The sequence below is a fragment of the Silurus aristotelis genome (assembly GCF_946808225.1).
Source record: "Silurus aristotelis genome assembly, chromosome: 7".
NCBI lineage: Eukaryota > Metazoa > Chordata > Actinopteri > Siluriformes > Siluridae > Silurus > Silurus aristotelis.
The window spans coordinates 29,312,116-29,335,738 of NC_139580.1; the positions used below are offsets into that span (position 1 = coordinate 29,312,116).

Here is a 23,623-nt window from a genome sequence, read left to right on the forward strand (position 1 = left end):
TTTTCAGAATGTATAATTCTGTGTTTTGCTCTGTCTGTATTGACTCTCCAATTAAAGGTTCACCAGATTTACCTTTGACTTGTTTTAGAGAACTAATTGATAATTGGTTGACCTGATGCTGTTCACTCTCCTTCATTAGTGACATTCAAGATTCATTTGCACAATACAACAATTCAAGGCACATTTACACATTCACAGTTTTTGGGAACTACCATTTCCCAAGACCTGAAATGGAAGTCCAACATAAACTCCATTCTCATAAAGGTCCAGCAGAGGATGTAATTTCTATGCCAATTAAGGAAGTCTGGACTGCCACAGGAGCTGTTATGCAGTTCTACCCTGCAGTCATTGAATCTGTCCTGTGCTCATCAATCACCATCTGGTTTGGAGCAGCAACAAAACAGGACAGAAACAGACTGCAGCATAGTTAAAAGAGCAAAAACAATCATTGGTGTTCCCCTACCCACTCTCCAGGACTTGTACCATACAAGAACCAGAAACCAGGCAGAAAAAGTTACTACTGACCCTTCGCACCCTGGAAACAACATCTTTCAGCTTCTCCCTTCTGGCAGGAGCTACAGAACTCTGTTCACCAAAAACTGCCAGACACAGGAACAGTTTCTTTCCCCAAGCAATCAGCCTCATTAACAACTCAACATAAGTATATTCTCTGCTTCATATCAATAAGTACCAGAACTGTCAGTCATCACATTATCTGTATATGTTACACACACTATGGCTGCTGTATATTGTGTAAAGTTCTTTAGTAAACTCTTTTTCATACTTGATGCACAATACTGTTATTTACACTACCATGCACTTTCACACTTTATGTACATTACTGATCTGTCATATAATCTGTATCCCTATGTCTCGTTTTGTCTCGTCTGTTCTGTCTTGTATAGTCCAAGCTGAATGTATGTATAGTTTTATTCATGTCTGTACTTTTGAGAGTCACTAACAACTGGAGCCAAATACCTTGTGTGTCAACACACTTTGCCACCAAACCTGATTCTGATTCTGATTCTGATTCTGATTCTGATTCTGACATGACTACACATTTTGACGATTTTGAAGAATGACAAAACGATGTGTTTTTCTTATGGCAATGACATTTTCATTAACACAAATACTTAATTTGAGAGATTTACTAGGGATTTTGAGAAAAGTACAGGTTTTTACAGGAACGAAATCAAATGCGTTGTGCTGTTTGTACAAATTGTTTGGAGGAATGCACTCACTGGTTTGCAAATATTAAAAATGATTAAAGAAATGCTCCAAAGCACCTGAGAAAAACTGTAAAATAGTATCACCCGTGTGTAGTTCAAACCCTCTGAGGTCTAAAACAAGATATTTAAAGTGTCTTTAAATATATTGCAGAATTGCAGAAAAAAGTAAAGCAAACAAAAATTACAGACGAAAACCACAGGCAGATTTTTTCACAACCAAATACAATGCAACACAACATTAAAGCATAAGATGATTCGATAAAATAAAAGAGAGCAACCATAATATATAACATTTTCTCAACAAAACTGTGGCCTACTTTCCCAAGTTACCCAGCAGCAGGCAGCTGCAGCGGTGAGAGATAATGACAGGTTTAAGTAAATAATGACGGCCCACAGAATACGCAGATCTTCCTCAAATGGCATTCTATAAGCTTATGAGTGTACAGTATTTTATGGCCAAACAAGAATTTCAGTACTAAATATTGTGGTTACATCAAACTGTCAGACAGTGGCGCCAGACTGTTTGTTGCTCCGGCGATATTAAGCGTATACACACACACAAACACACACACACACACACACACACACACACACGTTTAACATAATTATGATAACAATAATTTTGTATTTGAAACCTGCATGCAATTTTCACGCAACTCTAAATAGTGCTTAGTTACATCTAAGGTCAAAAAACAGTGTGTCAAAATTCTGTTTTATTTCCTGAGTGCAGTAAATTCAGCTTTGGCCCTTTTGTGTGTTTTGTTTAAATTCCCTCTACACAACTTATCTTAGTATATCATACTTAGTAAGTCACTCTATTTAATCCCTGCATACAGGGAAATTAGCAATATCTATGTTTCCAGAACGATAAAGAGGCTCTTGGCAAGTCTTGCACCATTAATAAATGACACCACTCTTAGAGGTTTTTTTGTAATTGAATTCACAGCTGGAATACTATATGATAGAAATCCAGTGTTTAAATTTCATCCTGAGAAGCAAAACCATTATGAACCATTGTGTATTGTGTCCATTGTGTGTCTATCAGTTATATAGTTTAATAAAATAATGCTGCATAAAATCAGGGCATGTAATTCACCAGCAAAACATGCAATGCATAGTTCTATCAGGAATGAGGAATGATTGAACATTTGCAAACAGCTGGTATTGAATAAATTTGACAGCATTTAGAATGAACTGAAACAAAGCTCTGACAATGCAACACTCCATTTTACTGGGATACTAGAGAACCAGAACACATATAGGCATGTAAACCTTTACATAAAATCATGCAGAAGTTATTCGCAGTACTGTACAAGATAGGGAAAGGTTCTATCCTTTCCTGCCACCCAAAATGTAGCTTGTCTAATCTGTTTGTCTGAACTAGACAAGCGTTCTGCTACACACTACACCACCCCCAATTACATAACCATGACCAGATACATCAATCAGCATAGTGCAGACAGAGTGGGAAGAGCAGAACGAGGCATGAGGGAAGAGTGAGAGAGCAGGAGAGAAAAAGAGAGACAGAAAGAGGGAGACGGAAAAGAGAGAAAAACCTTCAACTGTCTAATTAAAACCATTTGAGCTTTCTGAATGAAGAGGGGGAAAATGTCATACAAACAACATTTTAAACCATTGAAGAGAAGAACCAGAAAAAACTCTGAATGAATTAAAACCATCCTGTTCTTAAACTCTTCTCATTACATCTGTACACTTTTAAACACACCTTGTAGTGATTACCTGATATTGGTTTGCCAGTCTGTTCCATGTTTAATTCATTAGTCGGAATCAGTGCTTCGAAAAAGCAAAATCAAATTCCTTTGTACCTGAAAAGCATTTGAACGTCTCCTTTGTTCATTAAATGAACTTTGCACATGACGTCTTCCAGTGTACAATCCATGTTGCAAGTGAGATCGTTCTAAACTACAGTTGTAAACATGCAAGAAATGTGGCAGCTTTCTACACACACACACACACACACACACACACACACACACACACACACACACACACACACACACACACACACACACACACACACACACATTCTTTAGCTCTGAATGGAGAGTTACTGTAAGTCCTCATCATCTGGCAATGAAGTTTTCCTCCACAGAAAAGACCCCCCTTCTGCAAACACACACACACACACACACACACACACACACACACACACAGGGTAAGACTACCTGGTCACAGGGAAGCCCAGTCGAAGCCCAGCTGTTTCATCCAATTAGAAAACCAAAGTGGAGGCTTCTATGTTTTGTGTTCTGTCCTAAGCACAGACTCGTGCCGGACTCCAGAACAAAGCCTGCTGCTCAATGTGTGTGTGTGTGTGTGTGTGTGTGTGTGTGTGTGTGTGTGTGTGTGTGTGTGTGTGTGTGTGTGTGTAAGTGTGTGTAAGTGAGAAGCTTGGGGCAGTCGCAGCGTTCAGCAGGTTTTAAATTACAACACAGTTCCTCTGTGTAGGCAGTCTAAAGCGTATACTCCACAGTGATATAACAGACCCGCCTCCAGAACACGGTTTCCACTGCAGTGGGTCAAGACCTCAAGGGCAGAAGGTCCTGTGTGTAAAGTGAATGACTTCGTCACATGCAAAAAACAAGGTTAAAACCATTTAATTTTGTATTATAAAGCTTCCATTCTTTTTAATGATCATCTCTGAGTAATACCTTGTAACTTTTGTTCAAGGTGACCAGTTTGTTTTATTGTTACTGATATGAATGAAAATAACATGTCATTTGAATTAATACAAACTGATTCAACACAAGAAAATATATTGTGAATCTGTTTATCTTATGCATTAACTAAAACAAGAACTTGTGCAAAGTAACAGCTGCCCTGGAATGACATTCTTGGTCAGTTTCCAAACTTTCTTCGTAACTGATTGAATGCCAACTGGCATTTAATCCTCTGATAAATGCAAGTTTCAAGTATTTATTTATTTTCTAGAGATTTCCAGCTTTCTGCAGGATGAAGAATGCATTGAAGCTACTGACCTTATATACACCAATTAGCCATTAGATTTTAACCACATGCCTGATATTGTGGAGGTCCACCTCATGGAGTTCTGGACTCCCCAATACCTTGGAAGTGTGCTGTAGTACAGTATCTGGCACCAAGACATTAACAGCAAATCCTTTAAGACCTGTTAATTTTGAGGTGAATCTTTTATCAATCATATGCTTTATCGGTTCAGCAAATCCCACAGACCCTTTATCTGACTAAGACCTGGGGAATTTGGAGGCCAAGTCAACTCTCCGGGATTTTCCTCAAATCGTTTCTGAAATGTTTTTTTTTGCAGTGTGGCAGGGAGCATATCCTGCTCAGAGAGGCACTTCTGTGGGATCAGACCAGATGTGCTAGTCTTCTAAACCTCTGAAGAGGCAGGATTTATCTTAATGTAACATTGTTTGTTTAAGGAGACACAGACATCATTAATTTATTTTATTTGCTTTTGCATGCATAAAGTAAATGCACAGGGTTAGTGAATGATGACAATGAATATGTTCAGAATATACAAAAAACTGTTTTTTTTTTTTTTGTTGCTTTGGAGAATTTTTCAAAACAATTTGTACAAACAGCACAACGCAATAGATTTCCTGCAGAAGCCTGGGCTTTTTCTTTTTCAAAATCCTTCATTCATCTATCAAAAGTAAGTATTTGTAGTGAACATCTCATTCCCATTAGAATAACACGTCCTTTTTTCATTGTATACAAACATGTTTCAGTATTTCTTGATATAAACCACAGTTTGGATCCCAATGTAGTGAAATTGCACAAGGCCATTTCAGCAGCACAAATTAATTTATTTGACTGTAAGGGACTGAACAGGATTCACACTTTTACTGTGCTGTACTAGTGTTTTATAAAAAAAAAAAAAAGTTTTATAGAAATTGAAGCTTCACACATTATTAACTTTATTTACAGTTTTTATCAGTTGCTTTGGAGCATTTCTCGAATCATCCTTAAAATTTGCAAATCAGTAAGTGCATTCTCAAAACAATGTGTACAAACAGCACAATACACTGGATTTCTTGCAAAAGCCTGTTTTTTGCTCAACATCCTAGGTACTTCTCTCAAAAGTAATTATTTGTGTCAATGAACATCTCATTACCATCAAAATAATAAGTCCTTTAATCATTGTTTGTGAACAAGATAGCCAAAAAGTTTAGTTATTTTTTCAATAAGACTGCTTTATTTTAGTATTTCTGACAGACGTACGACCATCTTTGAAACGTTTATGTTATTCAAATATCCTCCTCCTAAGTGTCTCATCACCGTTCAGTGCTTGAAATCTTCTGTAGATATCTGCAGGTTTTAAGCCTGCACTTAAATCACAGGTAACTTCAGGAGTGGTAGGAGTGGTAGCTCAGTGGTTAAGGTGCTGGGTTACTGATTAGAAGGTCAGGGGTTCAAGCCCCAGGATCGCCAACTGGACACATACTAGTGCATGTAGTACCGCAATGCTCGCATCCATTTTTGACCTGTAACATTAAAAGGTTTAACTTGAAGCCCTCTAAATTCTGCTTATGCTCATAAAATTCAATAGCTACTATAACTTTTCTTTCTTTTGTTGAGGCATGCAAGTGCACTTCTGATCTGTTCTCATTACTTTTGTTGTAAAAGAACACATTTGTCTGGTGTGAATGAAAAAGATCTTCAATATCCAGCACCTCAGCCATCACTCCCACAGTGTACTCAATGGTGTCATTGTAAAACATTTCATCACAAACATGTCCACAAACAACACATTTATAAAAGACTTAAATGCCTTCTGCTTTCCTCTTGTAAAAATTGTTTGAGTTTATATGAGATGTGTATATAAATCAAATCTTTATGGGCTGGACTATTTATAAGGATTATTTAACTACTGAAAGGATGCTGAAGATGCCGATCTTTGAGAAAAGCCCGATGTGAAACTGGACAGCACTGCAAACATAATCATCATTATCAATTCCTTCAGCCAAGTTTTGCTGGCACATATGAGGTGGTATATAAAGTTTTGAGACTGGCCCTGCTTACAAGAAAGTACTTTATTTATCTACGTTTACACACTATCACCTTCAAAATAGTCCCCTTGCACAGCAATACAGCGCTCCCAGCGTTTCTGCCACTTCTGGAATGTGTCCAGGAAGTCTTCTTATCGCGATTCTCACTGGATCTTGGTGGAAATGGTGTCAAAATGGCGATCATTGAGCTGGATTTTCATCTTTGGGAAGCGGGCAAAGTCTGCAGAAGTCAAATCTGGCGAGTAGGGTGGGTGAGGAAGTGAGACCATGTGGATTGTTTTTTGACAGTTATCATGCAAGTTGCTGAACGGTTTTGACATTTTTGGTGGTTGAGGTCGTTTGAAGGTCTTCCTGATCTCTCGTCGTCCTCCAGTGATGTTCTTCAGCTCTTGAAGCGCTCGTACCACTCAAAACATCGAACGCCTCTTTGCAGCATCGCAGGATGTCAACGTCTCTGTGGCAGATTTGCCCAGTTTCAGACAGAATTTCGTGTGTTTGCTTTGTTTTAACTTCCTGTCCATATTGAATTCGCAAAAACACACGTGGTAATAACACCAGTTAACACCATTAGTCTCCAAACTATTTAATACCTTTAAAACCGTGTATACCAAAACCAAGTACTCTTTATACAACCTGGGCCAGTTGTTCCAGCAGTTTCCAGGTGTGGCTTGTTCCCCTGGTCTCCTGGCACAGTGCCAGGTGGGTTTTTTTGTTCTTTTTTGGGCCAGCCCCTGCAAGTTTCAGGTACAAATTATTTTTTCTATGATGTGAGTGGGCTGGCAGGGAGTGTGGGGCGTTACATGTTTTTTTTAGGTGCGATGTTTTCAAAATCCAAACAGGAGCAGAGAAAAGGTGATAATATGCACCCTTACATTATTCCGGTCTATACTTGCAGGGAATGTGTAATTATTCAGCCTTATACAATTCTGCGGGTCGTCCCGTGATAGGATTGATGATGACTGTGATTTATTCAGGCATCATATAATGTTTCAGTAAAGATTTCAGAGGGTTTGTTGTGGAATTCACCAGTTATGTAAAAGGCAATAAAGAAGCATAAATTAGCCTGATGGCTTTACTTAGCTTAGAGCTAGGAGTCAGTGCCCTTTATTCTATCCAGGGGAACATGTCATTGCTGGGGAAGGACAGTAGTACTTGTTTAGCAAGAATTGTTCTTTACAGATCTTGCAGAAAAATCGAGAGGGCATCCCCAGGAGGATATTAATGGGCTTAATGGGCACATATTACTCACAAAAGTTATAGACTGGAATAAAACTTTGTATTTTTGTAATCTTCAGCTATCCATGGTGATGAGTCTGTGACAGCATGATAGAAACTTAATGTGATCTGCTGTTGCAGCCCATCCACCTCAAGGTTTTGTACAAGCTGAAATGACTTTCTGCTTACCACAGTTATTAATATCCATCCTGGCAGCTTGATCCCCCCTGGCCATTTTCCTCTGAAGCGGCTTTTCCACCCACAGGACTGTTTCTTACACAATCTTTTGATTTTCCCACCAGTGAAAATCCCAGAAAAGTCAGAATCTTCTAAAAACCCTGAAATCTTGAAACATGCCAGATGGGCTGGTTTCAGAATATCCAAAATGTTAATAAAAACAGAATGTAATGATTTGCAAATCTCATAAAATTCAAAATAAAACAACAACAAAAAATTAAATGTTTAAAATGAGAATATATACCATTTACAATAAAAAAAATCTTAATTTAGAATTTGATGGCTGAAACACGTTTATAAAAAGTTGGGACAGGGCCATGTTTCCCACTGTGTAGCATCACGTCTTCTGTCCATATACACCCGGAAACCAAGGAGACCAGTTGCTGAAAAAGTGCAAAAGGTATGTTGTCCCATATGTGTCTGATTCTAGCTGCTCGACAGTTCTGGGTGTCCTTTGTTATATTTTTTGTTTCATGATGCAATGCAAATGTTTTCAAATGGAGAAAGGTCCAGAGTGCAGACTGGCCAGTGCAGCACCCAGGCTCTTTTGCTATGAAGTCATGCTTTTTGTAATAGATGCAGTATGCAGTTAGCAGAGGTGGCCAAAGTACACAGATCCTTCACTTAAGTAGAAGTACAGATACTCAAAAGACTGAAAAGAAAAAAAAAGTGACTTCTTTTTTATTCAAGTTAAAGCAAAGAAGTTTGGGCTCTGACATGTACTTAAGTAAAAAAGTACCAATTATTACTGCACAGTGTCCGTAAATTTTATACAACAATAAGGATACATAATAATCCATATCTTTTTTGCCTGTCACCCCTCTTCTCCCTCTCTCTCTCTCTCTCTCTCTCTCTCTCTCGTTCGAGTCCAGTGACCACTGTTCCTGCCCCTCTTCTCTCCTTGGATCTGACCACTTTCTCCCGGCCTGCCTCTGGATAGTGTTCTCTTCGATTGGAGGCCAGTTTGTGCAGCTGGGGACGGTTTCTTATCAACAGCCTGGGGCTCTATTAAATAATGAGTAACACAGGGGATGGATTCTGACTTTGAATTTGATCATCATCACTGCACCCCACATGGTTTATCTGTAATAAATAGACTTTGGGTGCCACCCAGATGAGGTTGGGTTCCTTCTTGAGTTTGGTTTCTCTTAAAGGTTTCTTCTTTATGCTATCTCAGGGAGTTTTTCCTTGCCACAATTTCCACCGGCTCGCTCATCAGGGACAAACTTACACGTATAAAGAACATCTTATTCATTTTAATCACCACATCATCTGTGTAAAGCTGCTTTGAGACAATGTTCATTGTTAAAAGCACTATACAAATAAAAATTATATGAATTAAATTGAATTATTATTACCTGTAACTGGACTTCACATCATATTAATATACTGATATAGAAGAATTATAAATGTTGTTATCTAATGAATGTGTCCAGGCTGAAGATCCACCATATAGAACACAAGCAGAGAAAAGATGATGATGATCAGGTGATCAGGAAAGTCTTTGTCACGCATAGCTTCTTCTTTGCATGATATAGATATTACCTGCAATTTGTGGATGACATGGCAAACTGTTCACAGACACTGATTTCTGGTGGTGTTAATGAGCCCATGCAATGATTTCCATCACAACACTTTTGGATTTGGGGTTGTATTCAAGTGTATGGTGAGTGAACATTCAGGGTTTAATTTAATAGTGTCCAGCTCAGAACTGTGGTTTGAAAGTGACACCATGATCTACATAGAATGATGATCAGTGTGAACTGGATTGGATCCAGTAAAGGTAAATATCTGGTAAATTTAACTCAGAATAATATTTATGTATCTGGAATGAGTTTTCATTCATGCTGATAATACACAGCTGTATGTTTCAGCAAAGTAGAAAGAAACCAGTTTAAGAAAGAGTAATGGTGATGGACACTAGACACTGGATTTGTATTGAATGAATTTGAATGTAAGTAATAAAGGCGAGTGTACAGCATCAGATCAACCAATGATCAGTGAATCTCATGAACCTTCAATTGGAGACAGACAGAGCGAAACACAGAATTACAATTCCTGAAAACAGTCAGGAAATGAACAAACTCTAGTACAGTACAGTAAAAGTGTGAATCCTTTCCAATTTATATGTCCATTAAATACTAATGATTCGTCTACTGTGTGACATGATCCTGTAATTTTATTTGTTAACTGAAGATCTCTTTTTTTGGAAAGATCACTTTATTACTTTGTCTTTTTTTTTTGACCGACTTTGACGTTTGATCTTTGATTTTGGTACGTTGAAGAGGTTGTTGTAATGATGGTGAATGCAGTGTTGAGGTACAATTTGATTTGTATTTTAGGAAACAAAACCTCACAAATCAACGTTTTGGCTTTTCACTAACGTGCCTGGGTGTTAAGGACTACTGCATTTTTAAAATTACATTTGGTACGAAATATTCAAGTACTGTTCAAATTAGATAGTTCTTGAAGTCTTATTAGAATTGGTGACATATAATGGAGGGAGGTTTTGCAGTGAGGTATCTATACTTTTACTTAAGTATAATTTCAGATAATCTTTACACCTCTGGTTTCTTGTAGTGATGTTATATTGATTTAAAAAACAGGTAAAAAACTGTTTATGCATTTAGGCATAATCAATACAACAATTAGCCATATCCTGGGAAAGAGTGTAGGAATGGAAATATCATCAGCAGAAAGAATCACAAGAAAAGCAGAGATGATCTAAGAATAGAAAGTCCAAAGTATAGGGGAAAGAAAGAAGCTTCTCATAACATGTGAGTTCATTGGTTAAGAAGGTTGAGGTTTTATGTTTGGGCTTGCTCGGCTGCTTTTCTACAAGAGGCTCAGTTGATTATAGATGATGAAACTAATGTTAGTGGTAGTAAAATGAAGTTTAGAAATTCTCTGAAAATTGTCTGAAAATTTCTACCATTCACTTACAGTTATTAAAGTAGTTAATTAAAATCTTTTAGTGTAAGTGATATGAATGATATAAAATGTCATTGTATGCCAACATAGTTGGTTGAAAAATGTCTCGTTTGAAATCGACCGATGAATAAAAAAAAAAAGAAAAAGAAAGTTGATGAAATCAAACTACATTGAACAAACCCATCATTAAAAAAAAGACACTTATCCACAAAGGTTTCCTGTGCTCCCTGAAAACATTTCCTTTATAAAGCTGCAAGTGTCAAATCTCAAACAAAGCATCATTGCAGCCCATCATCAGCTGTGATTTTTATATCCGTTTACTTTGCATCATCTGGGTCATGTGTTTGCACTGAAATCAGAAAATGACTGATATGACAGTGTGATTAAATCAATAAAAATATTAATGGCTGTCATTACATTTTCTTCCAGTAGTTCCTGCAAATGCATGATCAGGTGTGTGGAAACAAACACACCTCATCACACACTTCTTTCCACACATCCCCAAACACAAAAAAACCTGATTTCAGTATCAGAGTCTAAATGTGAGTACTCACAGTTTACACAGAAAACTAAGCATACACATGAGATCCCAGATCACCTGCCACATCATATGCATAGTGCTACTCATTTAGCAACTTGGCGATAATAATGCTAACTTTTGTTAATAATTTACTTGGTTCAAATAGATATAAACCAGAAATTTCAAACATTTTAAATGGTCTATTTTATATGAGCTCTGGCCTGGAGATGACAGCCATGTTTCTAGATCATGTTCACATGTGGCTTCTTCTTTGCATGGTAGAGATTGAACCTGCATTTGTGGATGACCTTTCAAACTGCATTTACAGACAATGAATTCTGGAGATGTTCATGAGCCCATTTCCATTAAAGAAACATGATAAAGCTGATTTTTGCTCTTGTCCCTTGCACATGCAGATTTCTGCGGATGCTTTAAATTCTTTATGACATTATGTTGATGAACATTATTCTGAAATTGTTCACCAATTTGTAGATTACACTTCTGCCTGTCTTTACTTCTGAGTGACTCTGATTCTCTAAGATGCACTTTTTATACCCAATAATCTTACTGACCTGTTACTAATTAAACTAATTGGTTGCAAAATGTCCCTTTTTATTACCAATTACTTTTTCCAGCCTTTTTCCAGCCCTTTGTTCCCAACTTTATTGAGACATGTTGCAGCCATCAAATTCAAAATGACACATTTCTTTTAATGGTACATTCCTTAATTTCCACATTTGAGGATGAATACATATGCACATATGCTTTCCATGTTTAATTGCAAATAAAATCTGGGTTTTAAAATTATTCAATTGTATTTTTATTTTTTTTTATGGAATTTGGATTGAATAAAGATCTACACTATATTGTCAAAAGTTTACGGACACCTGGCATAAGTACGGCATGTGCTTTTTGAGCATTGCGTTTACATTTAGTCCCAATTTGCTTTTATAATTCCTTCCACTCTTCTGTTCCACTTGATTTTGGAGTGTGCTTGTGAAGATTTGCTCTCATTCAGACAGAAGGGTGTTAGTAAAGTCAGGCACTGAGGTAGCTGATGGGAGGAGGCCTGGGGTAAAGTCAGCCTTCACACTTATCCCAAAGGTGTTCAGTAGGGTTGAGGTCAGAGCTCTTATACAGACTGCTCAAAACTTCCACTCCAAAATGTAAACCATATCTTCATAGAGATGGCTTTGTACAAACCCGATTCCAAAAATGTTGGGACACTGAACGAATTGTGAATAAAAAAGGAATGCAATAGTTTACAAATCTCATAAACTTATATTTTATTCACAATAGAATATAGAAAACATATCAAATGTTGAAAGTGAGACATTTTGAAATTTTATGCCAAATATTGGCTCATTTTGGATTTCATGAGCGCTACACATTCCAAATAAAGTTGGGACAGGTAGCAATAAGAGGCTGGAAAAGTTAAATGTACATATAAGGAACAGCTGGAGGACCAATTTGCAACTTATTAGGTAAATTGGCAACATGATTGGGTATAAAAAGAGCCTCTCAGAGTGGCAGTGTCTCTCAGAAGTCAAAATGGGCAGAGGATCACCAATTCCCCCAATGCTGCGGTGAAAAATAGTGGAGCAACATCAGAAAGGAGTTTCTCAGAGATAAATTAAAAAGAGTTTGAAGTTATCATCATCTACAGTGCATAATATCATCCAAAGATTTGGAGAATCTGGAACAATCTCTGTGCGTAAGGGTCAAGGCCGGAAAACCATACTGGATGCCCGTAATCTTCGGGCAAATCACAACATGGGCTCATCAATACTTCCAGAAAACATTGTCGGTGAACACAATCCACCGTGCCATTCGCCGTCGCTGGCTAGATCTCTATATGTTAAAAAAAAGAAGCCATATCTAAACTGTTCTGTGGTCAGACAGATAAAAATTTGAAGTTCTTTTGGGAAAACAGACAAGGACAACCCAAGTTGTTATCAGCGCTCAGTTCAGAAGCCTGCATCTCTGATGGTATGAGGTTGCATGAGTGCGTGTGGCATGGGCAGCTTACACATCTGGAAAGGCACCATAAATGCTGAAAGGTATATCCAAGTTCTAAAACAACATATGCTTCCATCCAGACGTCGTCTCTTCAGGGAAGACCTTACATTTTCCAACATGACAATACCAGACCACATACTGCATCAATTACAACATCATGGCTGTGTAGAAGAAGGATCCAGGTACTGAAATGGCCAGACTGCAGTCCAGATCTTTCACCCATAGAAAACAATTGGCGCATCATAAAGAGGAAGATGCGACAAAGAAGACCTAAGACAGTTGAGCAACTAGAAGCCTGTATTAGACAAGAATGGGACAACATTCCTATTCCTAAACTTGAGCAACTTGTCACCTCAGTCCCCAGACGTTTGCAGACTGTTATAAAAAGGAGAGCGGACGCCACACAGTGGTAAACATGGCCTTGTCCCAACTTTTTTGAGGTTATGAAATTTAAAATCAACTTATTTTCCCTTAAAATGATACATTTTCTCAGTTTATACATTTGATATGTCATCTGTGTTGTATTCTGAATAAAATATTGAAATGTGAAACTTCCACATCATTGCATTCTGTTTTTATTCACAATTTGCACAGTGTCCCAACTTTTTTGGAATTGGGTTTGTACATAGGGGCATTGTTATGCTGGAACAGGTTTTGGTTTCCAAGTTCAAATCCAGGGGTTGAACTTGGAAAATCTAAAGTTGATGGTACTGCATCCAAAGACGTCCAAAACAGCCTTCAGCTTTGTGGTAACAGTTAGGGAAAAAAAAACGCATGTGGCTGGAAAAGTCAGGTGTCCCAAACTTTTGTCTTTGTGGTAGCTTCTAAAATCATCACTTCTCTCCTTTGCTGAATGTTTAAAAAGACTTTTGCAGGTTATTTATCACCTTTAACATCGTTAATTGTATTATTGTTTGTTGTTTTCTATCTTAATCAGAGTAGCTCAGTAAAGGTAACTGTTCTTATGATTTCTGTTTAAATGATCAGGACATGGTCTATCACATGCATCCCCTCTGCTGAAACATACACATTCATAGCCCTGCCCTTTTCCCAGCCCTGTCCCATATACACTGAGTTTGACTAGTATTTGGAAAGTGAAACTTGTTTCATCTTTTTGTCTCTGTACTCTACCACAGTAGGTTTGAAATGAAGAAATTGTGATGTGATTAAAATGCAGACTTTCAGCTTTAATTCGAGGGATTTTGAACAAACTATTGCCTGATTATTGACTTTGACAATGATACCCATAACTTGCTCCTGACTTGGCTATGTGCTGCTAGTGGTTTTTCTTCACAAAGTAAAGAATTCTGCGACTTTTTGGTTTGCTGGGCTCTCATGGAAACAAAGAGGCAGTATGTATGGCTGCCAGTGAACTGGGGTTAGGGGTTAGAGTTATTGGTGTTTATTCCTGATGTGACTTCTAAAGTAGCAGGATGAAGACTAAAGTGTATATAGTGACTCCCTCAGATTCTGCTCAGATTCAGTCAAATGCCGCACAAGTTGATAGTATATTTTTTTATTTTCTTTGCCTTAAGAAGATCTTAGGTTGCCAAGAGGCAAATATATGGGCTTTGGTTAATTAAATGGCCAAATCAGTCATTTGACCTCAACCCAATTCAACTGTTTTTACTGAAGACAAAATGAAAAGCAGCTGCAGTAAATTGCTGGCAAACATCTCAAAAGAGGAAACTCCGTGTTTGATTATGTCCAGATTTTAAGCAGTTATTAACTGCAAAGGATTTGCATCCCAGGATTAAAAAAAGCATTATATTTATAACTGGTGAACCCTTTGAATTAAAGCCGTATGTCTGCACTAGAGACTGGCGCGAGATGAATGTTTCAGTCCCACTCCTGCTAAAAATTCTTATTTTTTCTCGCTCATGACTGCAAAAGCCCACATGTAAAATGTGGAAGTAGTTTTATGTTCAATTCCTGACTGCTTCTTCCTGCTACTCTGCTTTATTTTTGTTGCACTTGCTTTTCTTTTGAATATAAATAAAAAACAAAACGGAAAATAAAAAAATTTCAATGTTTTTTAGTTCAACTTTTTGTGTAAATGATGAACATGAACAGGCCATGAACAAGGAACTTTTCAGAACTACTCAATGTGTCCATACAGAAATAACGTAATTTACTGATGAGGGCTTCAGATTAAAGCGTCTCTGCTCGAGCATGCGACCGCAAATACTGGAAGTTCTCTCCAATGGTGCGGTGGAAGCTGAACATAAAGTAGATGGCGTGTAAATTTACTTAATATTGGAAATTCTTGACCTTGTTTTTTCCACCACAGGAGGACATCCTTGGGCTTGTGTGCTTCTGATCCGTCCAACTTGATCTTTAAATATGTCGCTGTTTATGGCATCAACAACATCCTCACATTCTGTGAGGTCTTGAAAAGCATCTTTTTTGCTGGAGGTGGTAGGATTTCCTCTGTGTTTTCATTAAACCACAACACATCAACTAGCACTTTGACGGCATGGATCACAGCTTGTCTTTCATTATCATCAACTGATGCAGTTGGGGAGTGAGGAATGGAGCTATTTTGTAAAGCATGTCAATTCCATTTGGTGGCAAAAATTTTGGCAACGTTAGTTCACGCACATCTTTTGGTGTTCACTCATGCTGTAAGGAGGAAGTGAGAGCAGCTATTAAGAGGATGAAGAGTGGAAAGTCGGTTGGACCAGATGACATACCGGTAGAAGCTTGGAGATGTTTAGGAGAGATGCATTAGATTTTTTAACCAGATTGTTTAACAAGATTTTGCCGGTTCCCTGGTGGTCTTGTGGTTAGGATGTGGCGCTCTCACCGCTGCGGCCCGGGTTGGTTCCCAGACCGGGGAACCAACCCCAGCCACTCTTAGTGCCGGTCCCAAGCCCGGATAAATGGGGAGGGTTGCGTTAGGAAGGGCATCCAGCATAAAAACATGTGCCAAATCAAACATGCGGATGGTCCGCTGTGGCGACCCCAAACGGGAAATGCTGAAAGAGAGGTTTAACAAGATTCTGGAAGGTGAGAAGATGCCTGAGGAACGAAGAAGGAGTTTGCTGGTACCGATCTTTAAGAAGAAGGGAGATGTGCAGACCTGCAGTAACTACAGGGGAATTAAGTTGATCAGTCACACCATGAAGTTATGGGAAAGAGTAGTGGAAGCCAGGCTGAGAGAAGAGGGGAACATCTGTGAGCAACAGTATGGTTTCATGCTGAGGAAGAGCACCACAGAAGCATTATTTGCTTTGAGAATGTTGATGAAAAAGTATAGAGAAGGTCAGAAGGAGTTGCATTGTGTGTTTGTGGATTTAGAGAAAGCGTACGACAGAGTGGAGAGAGGAGTTGTGGTATTGTATGAGGCAGTCAGGTGTGTCAGAGAAGTATTTGAGGGTGGTGCAGGACATGTGTGACAGCAGTGAAGTGTGCAGTAGGAACGACAGACTGGTTCAAGGTGGAGGTTGGACTGCATCAAGGATCGGCTCTGAGCCCTTTCCTGTTTGCAGTGGTGATGGACAGGTTGACAGACGAGGTCAGACATGAGTCTCCGTGGACTATGATGTTTGCGGATAATATTGTGATTTGTGGTGAGAGTAGGGAGCAGGTGGAGAAGAGCCTGGAGAGGTGGCGGTACGTGCTGGAGAGAAGGGGAATGAAAGTCAGTAGGAGTAAGACAAAGTACATGTATATGAATGAGAGGGAGGGCAGTGGAGGGGTGCGGTTGCAGGGAGAAGAGGTGGAGAAGGTGGAGAAGTTCAGGTACCTGGGATCAACAGTGCAAAGTAATGGTGAGTGTGTTAAAAAAGTAAAGAAAAGAGTGCAGGCAGGGTGGAGTGGGTGGAGAAGAGTGATAGCAGGATAAATGCCGCAAATGAGTGATTTGTGATAGAAGAGTATCTGTGAGAGTGAAAGGGAAAGTTTATATGACTGTGGTGAGACCTGAGATGTTGTATGGTTTAGAGACAGTGGCATTGAGTAAAAGACAGGAGGTGGAGCTGGAGGTAGCAGAGCTGAAGATGTTGAGGTTTTCGTTGGGAGTGACGACGATGGACAGGATTAGAAATGAGTTTATTAGAGAGACAGCGCATGTAGGACGTTTTGGAGACAAGGTGAGGGAGGCGAGATTGAGATGGTTTGGACATGTGCAGAGGAGGGACATGGGGTATATCAGTAGGAGAATGCTGAGGATGGAGCCACCAGGAAGGAGGAAAAGAGGAAGACCAAGGAGGAGGTTTATGGATGTGGTGAGGGAAGACATGCAGGTAGTTGTGGTGAAAGAGGCAGATGTAGAGGACAGGGGGGTGTGGAGACGGATGATCCGCTGTGGCGCCCCCTAATGAGAGAAGCCGAAAGAAGAAGAAGAAGAATTTTGTATAATAATTAAATGATTTATGCATGAATTAAATACAAACATTGAAAACAAGCATGTGAACATAGTAAAGCCGCAATAAATCCTGTTTAAAAAACAGATAAGTTACAGTTGTAGAAGACAAATGCTATGAAAAGAGAATGAAATGGAGAAATGCAGTAAGCTAAATTAAAAAAAGGAAATAATATGCAGTGGTGTACAAATGCATAATCATTCACTGAAAACCACAACAGTGAGTAAAAATTTGCTGCTGATGTTATTTACTCCTTTTAGATTTAGTGTTTGTTTGCACAGTTTTAATTAAAATGATCACAATGTTGTGGGCGAGTTGATCGAGCAACCTGATGCTCATGAGTCATGACAGAATAGATCCAGTGCGACTTTCCAGAAGTTACAAACAGTTTACACAATATGTATTTTATCGATAAGTTGTTGCAGCTCTAGAATTGTCTGACTCCAAATCATTGGTTTTATCTTTAAATTAATAATTAAAAAAAAGTTAACCAGGGTTTTAAGTTGAAGCACCCGACTTTGTCATACTGTGTATTTTACAACAGGATTGTTGCAATGTCATCAGACTGCTGAAACACTGAATCTAGCACTCTAAAATTAGAATTTCATCTTGACTCCTTGGCTCCACTTGCAGGTCAGAGTGTTTGACATAGGTGACTAGTTTTTTCATGTCTTTTAGAATGTGGCCAACTTCAGGTGTTTTGTCCACCACGGCGGATGAGAATGCGTACCGTATTTTTCGGACTATAAGCCGCTACTTTTTTCCTACGTTTTGAACCCCACGGCTTAAACAACAAAGCGGCTAATTTATGATTTTTTCCTGGGTTTTTCCCGGTTTCACAAACTTCAAGCCAAAAAACTGAACCCCATAACATTAGACCAATGAAATTTCTGAACGGAAACAAAAAAACACACTTTACCTGTGTTCTGAGCTGCACGGCTTCGGGAGAAAAAACTTCCATCGGGTGATTTTTAAACGCACGACGATGCCAAAAGATAAACTCCCGAGAGAAATAGTTGTGAAAGGAAGGAGGAAGACAGTGAACAATGACTTTCTTGGTCGGGTACTGTTTAGATACAAGCCGTTGTAACGCGTTGAGTCTGGGTGAAGGGAGAGCTCACTTCTGGCAGGCTATTCCCAAAATACCGCTATGCTCCTAAAGGAAAAATATTTCACCCGTTACACCGTGTAACGTGTCTTTCGTTAAAGCCTGTGTAAAGTACATTACTTTAGACACCTGCGGCTTATAGGCTTATTTATTAAAAAAAAAAAAAATATTAGTAAAATTCAGTGGGTGTGACTTATATATGGGTGCGCTTAATAGTCCGAAAATTACGGTATGTAAGTACTACAGTTCAGTCTTGTGAATCTGCTTAAAGCAGCAACCATGTTCGCTCCTTTGTCAGTGACAAAAACAAGTTTCTGTAAACTATCTATTCTATTTTAAACATTACGCTTAAATGTTTTCATGTGCCCTTTCACTCAGGTTTCATGACAACGTTGGAGAAAACATTTCCTTCAAATCAACTTTTTCATTCTTGCCTGCTGTGTCACGAGGTGCTGCACTAGTTTAAAGAAACCCTGGCCAGAGACGGTGTCATGAGGTCTTGGGTCGGAACAAACAGTCATCACTTTTTTCTGTCGGTTCATCTTTCTTATCTCACGCATAGGGCCTGAAGTTTCACACCTGTGCCCACTGTACGTGAGAACTTTGCTGTATTTGTTGCAGCTAGCAAGAGGAGGGCACTTAACGTTGCCGTCACAACAAATATTGGATTTTTCTTTATTAGGTTTTGTTGCGTTGTTTGGTCCTTTCTTTAATAATTAAGTGATATCTGTAGCACTCAGTGATTCTCCGCTGTCTTGTGCTTCAGACGTTGTTCCTCGGTGTGCTCTAGTAGTCTCACATGAACCACGCGAGAGTTCGCTTCTGACCTTCTGCCTGTAAATTCTTTTATTTTATTTCAGTTCCCATTGTTGCTTTTGTGCAGTAGATAAAAAACAGATTATTTGTTTTAAGTAATTAAAAATAATATTTTTAAATATAAAATATTTATAAATGGACATTCGGTGCAACCCAGATGAGGATGGGTTTCCTCTTGAGTCTGGTTCCTCCTTTCTTCCTTATGCCATCTCGGGGAGGTTTTCCTTGCCACAGTTGCTCATCAGGGACTTACTTATAAAGAACATATTCACTTTTAATCACCACATTACTGTGTAAAGCTGCTTTGAGACAATGTTCATTGTTAAAAGCGCAAAACAAATAAAAATGAATTGAATTGTAATGAATATATTTTTTCTTTTTCGCAGAGTCCTGCGAAAATATTTTTTCTCCTGCAACCCGCACACGTTTGTGTCGGGTCCCGTACGAGTTCACGTGTCTGGTCTGCACTTCAGTCACATCTCGACTGAATGCTTTAAAATCCATTTTGATAGTAAAATTATATGAACATTACATTATATTTGTACCTTAAAGCACACAACTGTATGTAAACCAATGGAGTAGCACCAATGAGCACTATCATCTCCTAAATAAACACAATGTACAGTATTTGACAGAGGCCCTTATCCAGAGCGACTTAGATGTATGAATGAGATAAAACATGTAAGTATGCGATTTAAGGGCCTTGCTCAGGGGCTCAGGAGGGGCAGCATGGTGTGGCTGAGATTTGAACTCACAACCTTCCGATCCAAAGCCTGAACCATTTAGCTACCACCTCCCCCTGACAGAGGGTTACGGAAAGGTAGAATAATTTGAGAAGTAATTCAGTAACTGGCTGTTGTAAGATCAAACTGTTTAAGAACAAACTGCTTGTTCTGTCTCCTCCTTCAGAGATTTACTTATAAATTTACAACCTAATTAAGAAAACTCATGGGTGCAGATTTAATGTAGTTAAGATATTTCTGAGCCTGTAGTGTTGCTTTAGCCAAAGAGTTTGCATGAACCTAAAATAAGTTCATTAACTTCTAGTAAACAATTTTAAAGCTAATTTATTGTTTGGATCAGGATCAGGAAGACGAAAGACTTCATCTATGTTCTAAACACAAAAAGGTTTTAACAAAACAACAAATGGACCCACATTTAACTTGGCACGATATTATGACGGCTCCAGTCTCAAAAGCGTGAAAGGTTAAAGGTCAGCCAGGCTGTAATGAGTTGCTGTCTTTTTCTCTGTCTCGATCCAGAGGAGGAGTCAGTTCTTGCAGCTGTTGCTGTTGACTGTTCTCTAGTTCCTCCAGTCTCCTCTGCAGCCCTGATAACTCCTGCATGTGCTGCTCTTCCTGGAAGAACAATAACACGTTTAGAAACACAAAGCATCTTGTGGGTGCAGTCGAATCCAAGAGTCAGCAATGTTGTATTAAAAAAAATGACTGAAAAAGGAACCAAATGCAATCAATCATGGATAATTACATACTTAATAATTACATCCTTTAACAGAGGTATACAAAGTACACAAACCATGTCATAAAAGTAGAGATACACTCAGGAAAATATCCCTCGTGTAAAAGTGACCCTTTAAACTTCCACTAGAGAAAAAGTACAAAAGTATTTGCCTTCAAATGTACTTAAACATCCAATGTACTATGATTTATTACCACTATAATGTTTCTATCATTTTTGCCACAAGACTCTTTGCTTAGTCAACTCAGTTGATGTGAAAAGACTCGAATGTGACTCTCAGCACACTGATCTATTAATAGAATGATATTAATGACTCAAACACTTATTGATATCTAATAAATTATCATGAGCCCAAAACATTCTTTTCAACTACTTCAAATAAATCACGTGAATGAGGCCAAGTGTGTTGTGTTGAGTTCGAGTCTGGAGTTTCATCATCATTTATTCCTCTCTAAATGTTCTGCTTGCTGTTGAACTGATGCTGAACTGTATGATGATGATCAGTAGATACACCGAGCGCCGATCGAAACAAGTTCAAACCAGAGCGTGCACTCGACCCTGATTGGTGACTCGACCTGTTTTTTAATCTCCTTAGCAATAAAAAATAACGACTGATTTCGCAAATTGTAGTTGAGTAAAAAACATATTGGACTTTGAAACGTAGTGAAGAAAAAGTAAAAGTCTCCTGAATGGAAATACTTCAGTAAAGTACAGATACATGAAAAAGCTACTTGAGTACAGTAACAAATGACGTTTACTTTATTACTGCACATCACTGGTTTTACAATTCAAATATTAATCATTCTCCAGTGTTTTTTTGCCAGTCCTGGTCTCCGGATTTGAATCTTGTTAAATAATGCTTAAAATAAAGATGGCAGCCCCCATGCGCTAATAAAAAGGAGATTCAAATATCTTGCATGGAAGAGGAATTCCACAGACCTCCACAAGTGTGTCTGACATATTACTCAGACACCCAGTGCTATGATTCTCTCCAGACAAGACTGCACACATTAACTCTAACTCTCAACTCAAATAACAGAGGAAACTCTCAAAAGTACTGCTTTTTAAAAAAAAAATAATAGTATGTTTTTTCTGAAAATGATAAACATTTCAAATAAATACTTGTTGTTGATTAAATAATGAAAAATGCATAATATGATCGTATTGAAATAAACAGTATGTAAGGTTTAAAACCAGTGATTTGTCGAAATACTACACAAATAAAATACTAATAATACAAATGAAGCAAAAATGTAAACTTTATATTGGGTTAAACTAAATCTATTGATGCACCTATCTAGGGTAGAAGGTGGTATCAGAAAGTTGAGACGAGTATTCGAGACTCTGTTTACAACACGATCACTGTCGAAATAGTCTCCTTGCACAGCAACCCAGCGCTCCCAGTGTTCCTGACACTTCTGAAACGTGTCCTGGAAGTCTATTCACGCTGGATCTCCCCAATGGTGCCAAAACAGCGACAAAACTTTGAGCTTGATCTTAATCTTGTGAAAGAGGGCAAAGTCTGCAGGAGCCAAATCTGGCGAGTAGGGTGGGTGCGGAAGTTAAATTATGTTGAGAATCTCACGTGTAAGGAGAACTCGGTGACAGGGTGGGCATGTGGTCGCACCAGTTACACAGCTCCATATGTACACAGGACGATGTCTTTTGGCACACTTTTTCGGTGCTCACTGTGACTGTGCGTGCAGCCTTGTGCTGCCATCTGTTGGCTTGTTACAAAACTAGTTTTAAAACTTTTAATTGCACTAGGTTACACTAAATTTACTGGTGCACCATGTGGGGTATATTCCCGCCTCACTCTCTTTTTCCTTAAACTCAGGATTCACCGTGACCTTGGCCATAATAAAGATGAATAAAAAGTATAAATGAAAAACCTATACTGCTCAAAACATATATATAAGCTTTCATCAAGAATGCCAATGAAGATAAAGTATGCATTTCACTATCGCTTTATAAATGTAATTCACCTGTGGGTTTTTGAAGCTGCCCTCAGGTCCTGTAATGAATAAAGCGTTGGGTACAGTCATTGAGAGCGTGTGGTTTCCCATCAGCAGCTGCCGAAACTCCTTGTGTCTCCTCTGCAGCTCGGTTAGACGTCTACAAAGTTGAGCATGCTCCTCTGCAAACGAGGGATTTCTGAGACACACAAATACAGGAATTCAAATCAACCAGATACTAAAGAAGCACAAACAGTACTTTTAAACAGAATTTCAAAAATAGTACTTCTTGGCCACAGAACTCTCAATTTCCAGTTCCTCTATCTTGGCTTCCAGAAGCTGTAATTTATCCTGCAGTTTCTTCTCCTTAGCCTCAGTTAGAGTCTTTCTCTAGAAGAAAAAGAAAAAAAAATATAAATGGGAAAAATAATTACATGGCAAAAAGCAAAGCAAACATAAAAATATAGCCAACATTAAAATTTAAAGCTCGTCATTAAGGAAGGTTTTTTTTGGCTCGTTCACAGCCAGTAGTCAGAAGATGATTGCTGTTAATGTCCAAGCACTAAAGGTGCAGCAGTGTTGGTTTCATGAGGCAGTACTGTTATATGCCATATGCTTTTTAGACATCTCATTCCACATTTAGTCCACATATGCAAAGATGTTCCTCTAGATGCTGTGGGAATTAGTTCTCTTTTAGACACAAGAGTGTTGGTAGTCAGGTACTGATGTAGATGAGGT

General features: G+C 38.5%; 1 protein-coding gene across 2 annotated transcripts in view; it reads right to left on the bottom strand.

Annotated features, from left to right (window-relative positions):
• Positions 1-19,707: 19,707 nt before the first annotated feature.
• Positions 19,708-23,623, bottom strand: part of cep83 (centrosomal protein 83) — a 30,318-nt gene continuing 26,402 nt past the window's right edge. Inside the window, exons 14-16 of one of the 2 annotated variants that reach the window (XM_083546300.1) lie at positions 23,172-23,275; positions 22,916-23,084; positions 19,708-20,809 (exon numbers count right to left, since the gene is read on the bottom strand). In XM_083546300.1, the coding sequence (XP_083402426.1) occupies positions 20,666-20,809; positions 22,916-23,084; positions 23,172-23,275 (417 nt within the window). In that variant the 3' untranslated portion in view covers positions 19,708-20,665. Of the gene's footprint in view, positions 20,810-22,915; positions 23,085-23,171; positions 23,278-23,623 lie in introns of those variants that run through there. The other variant, XR_014534293.1, reaches the window with a different exon arrangement.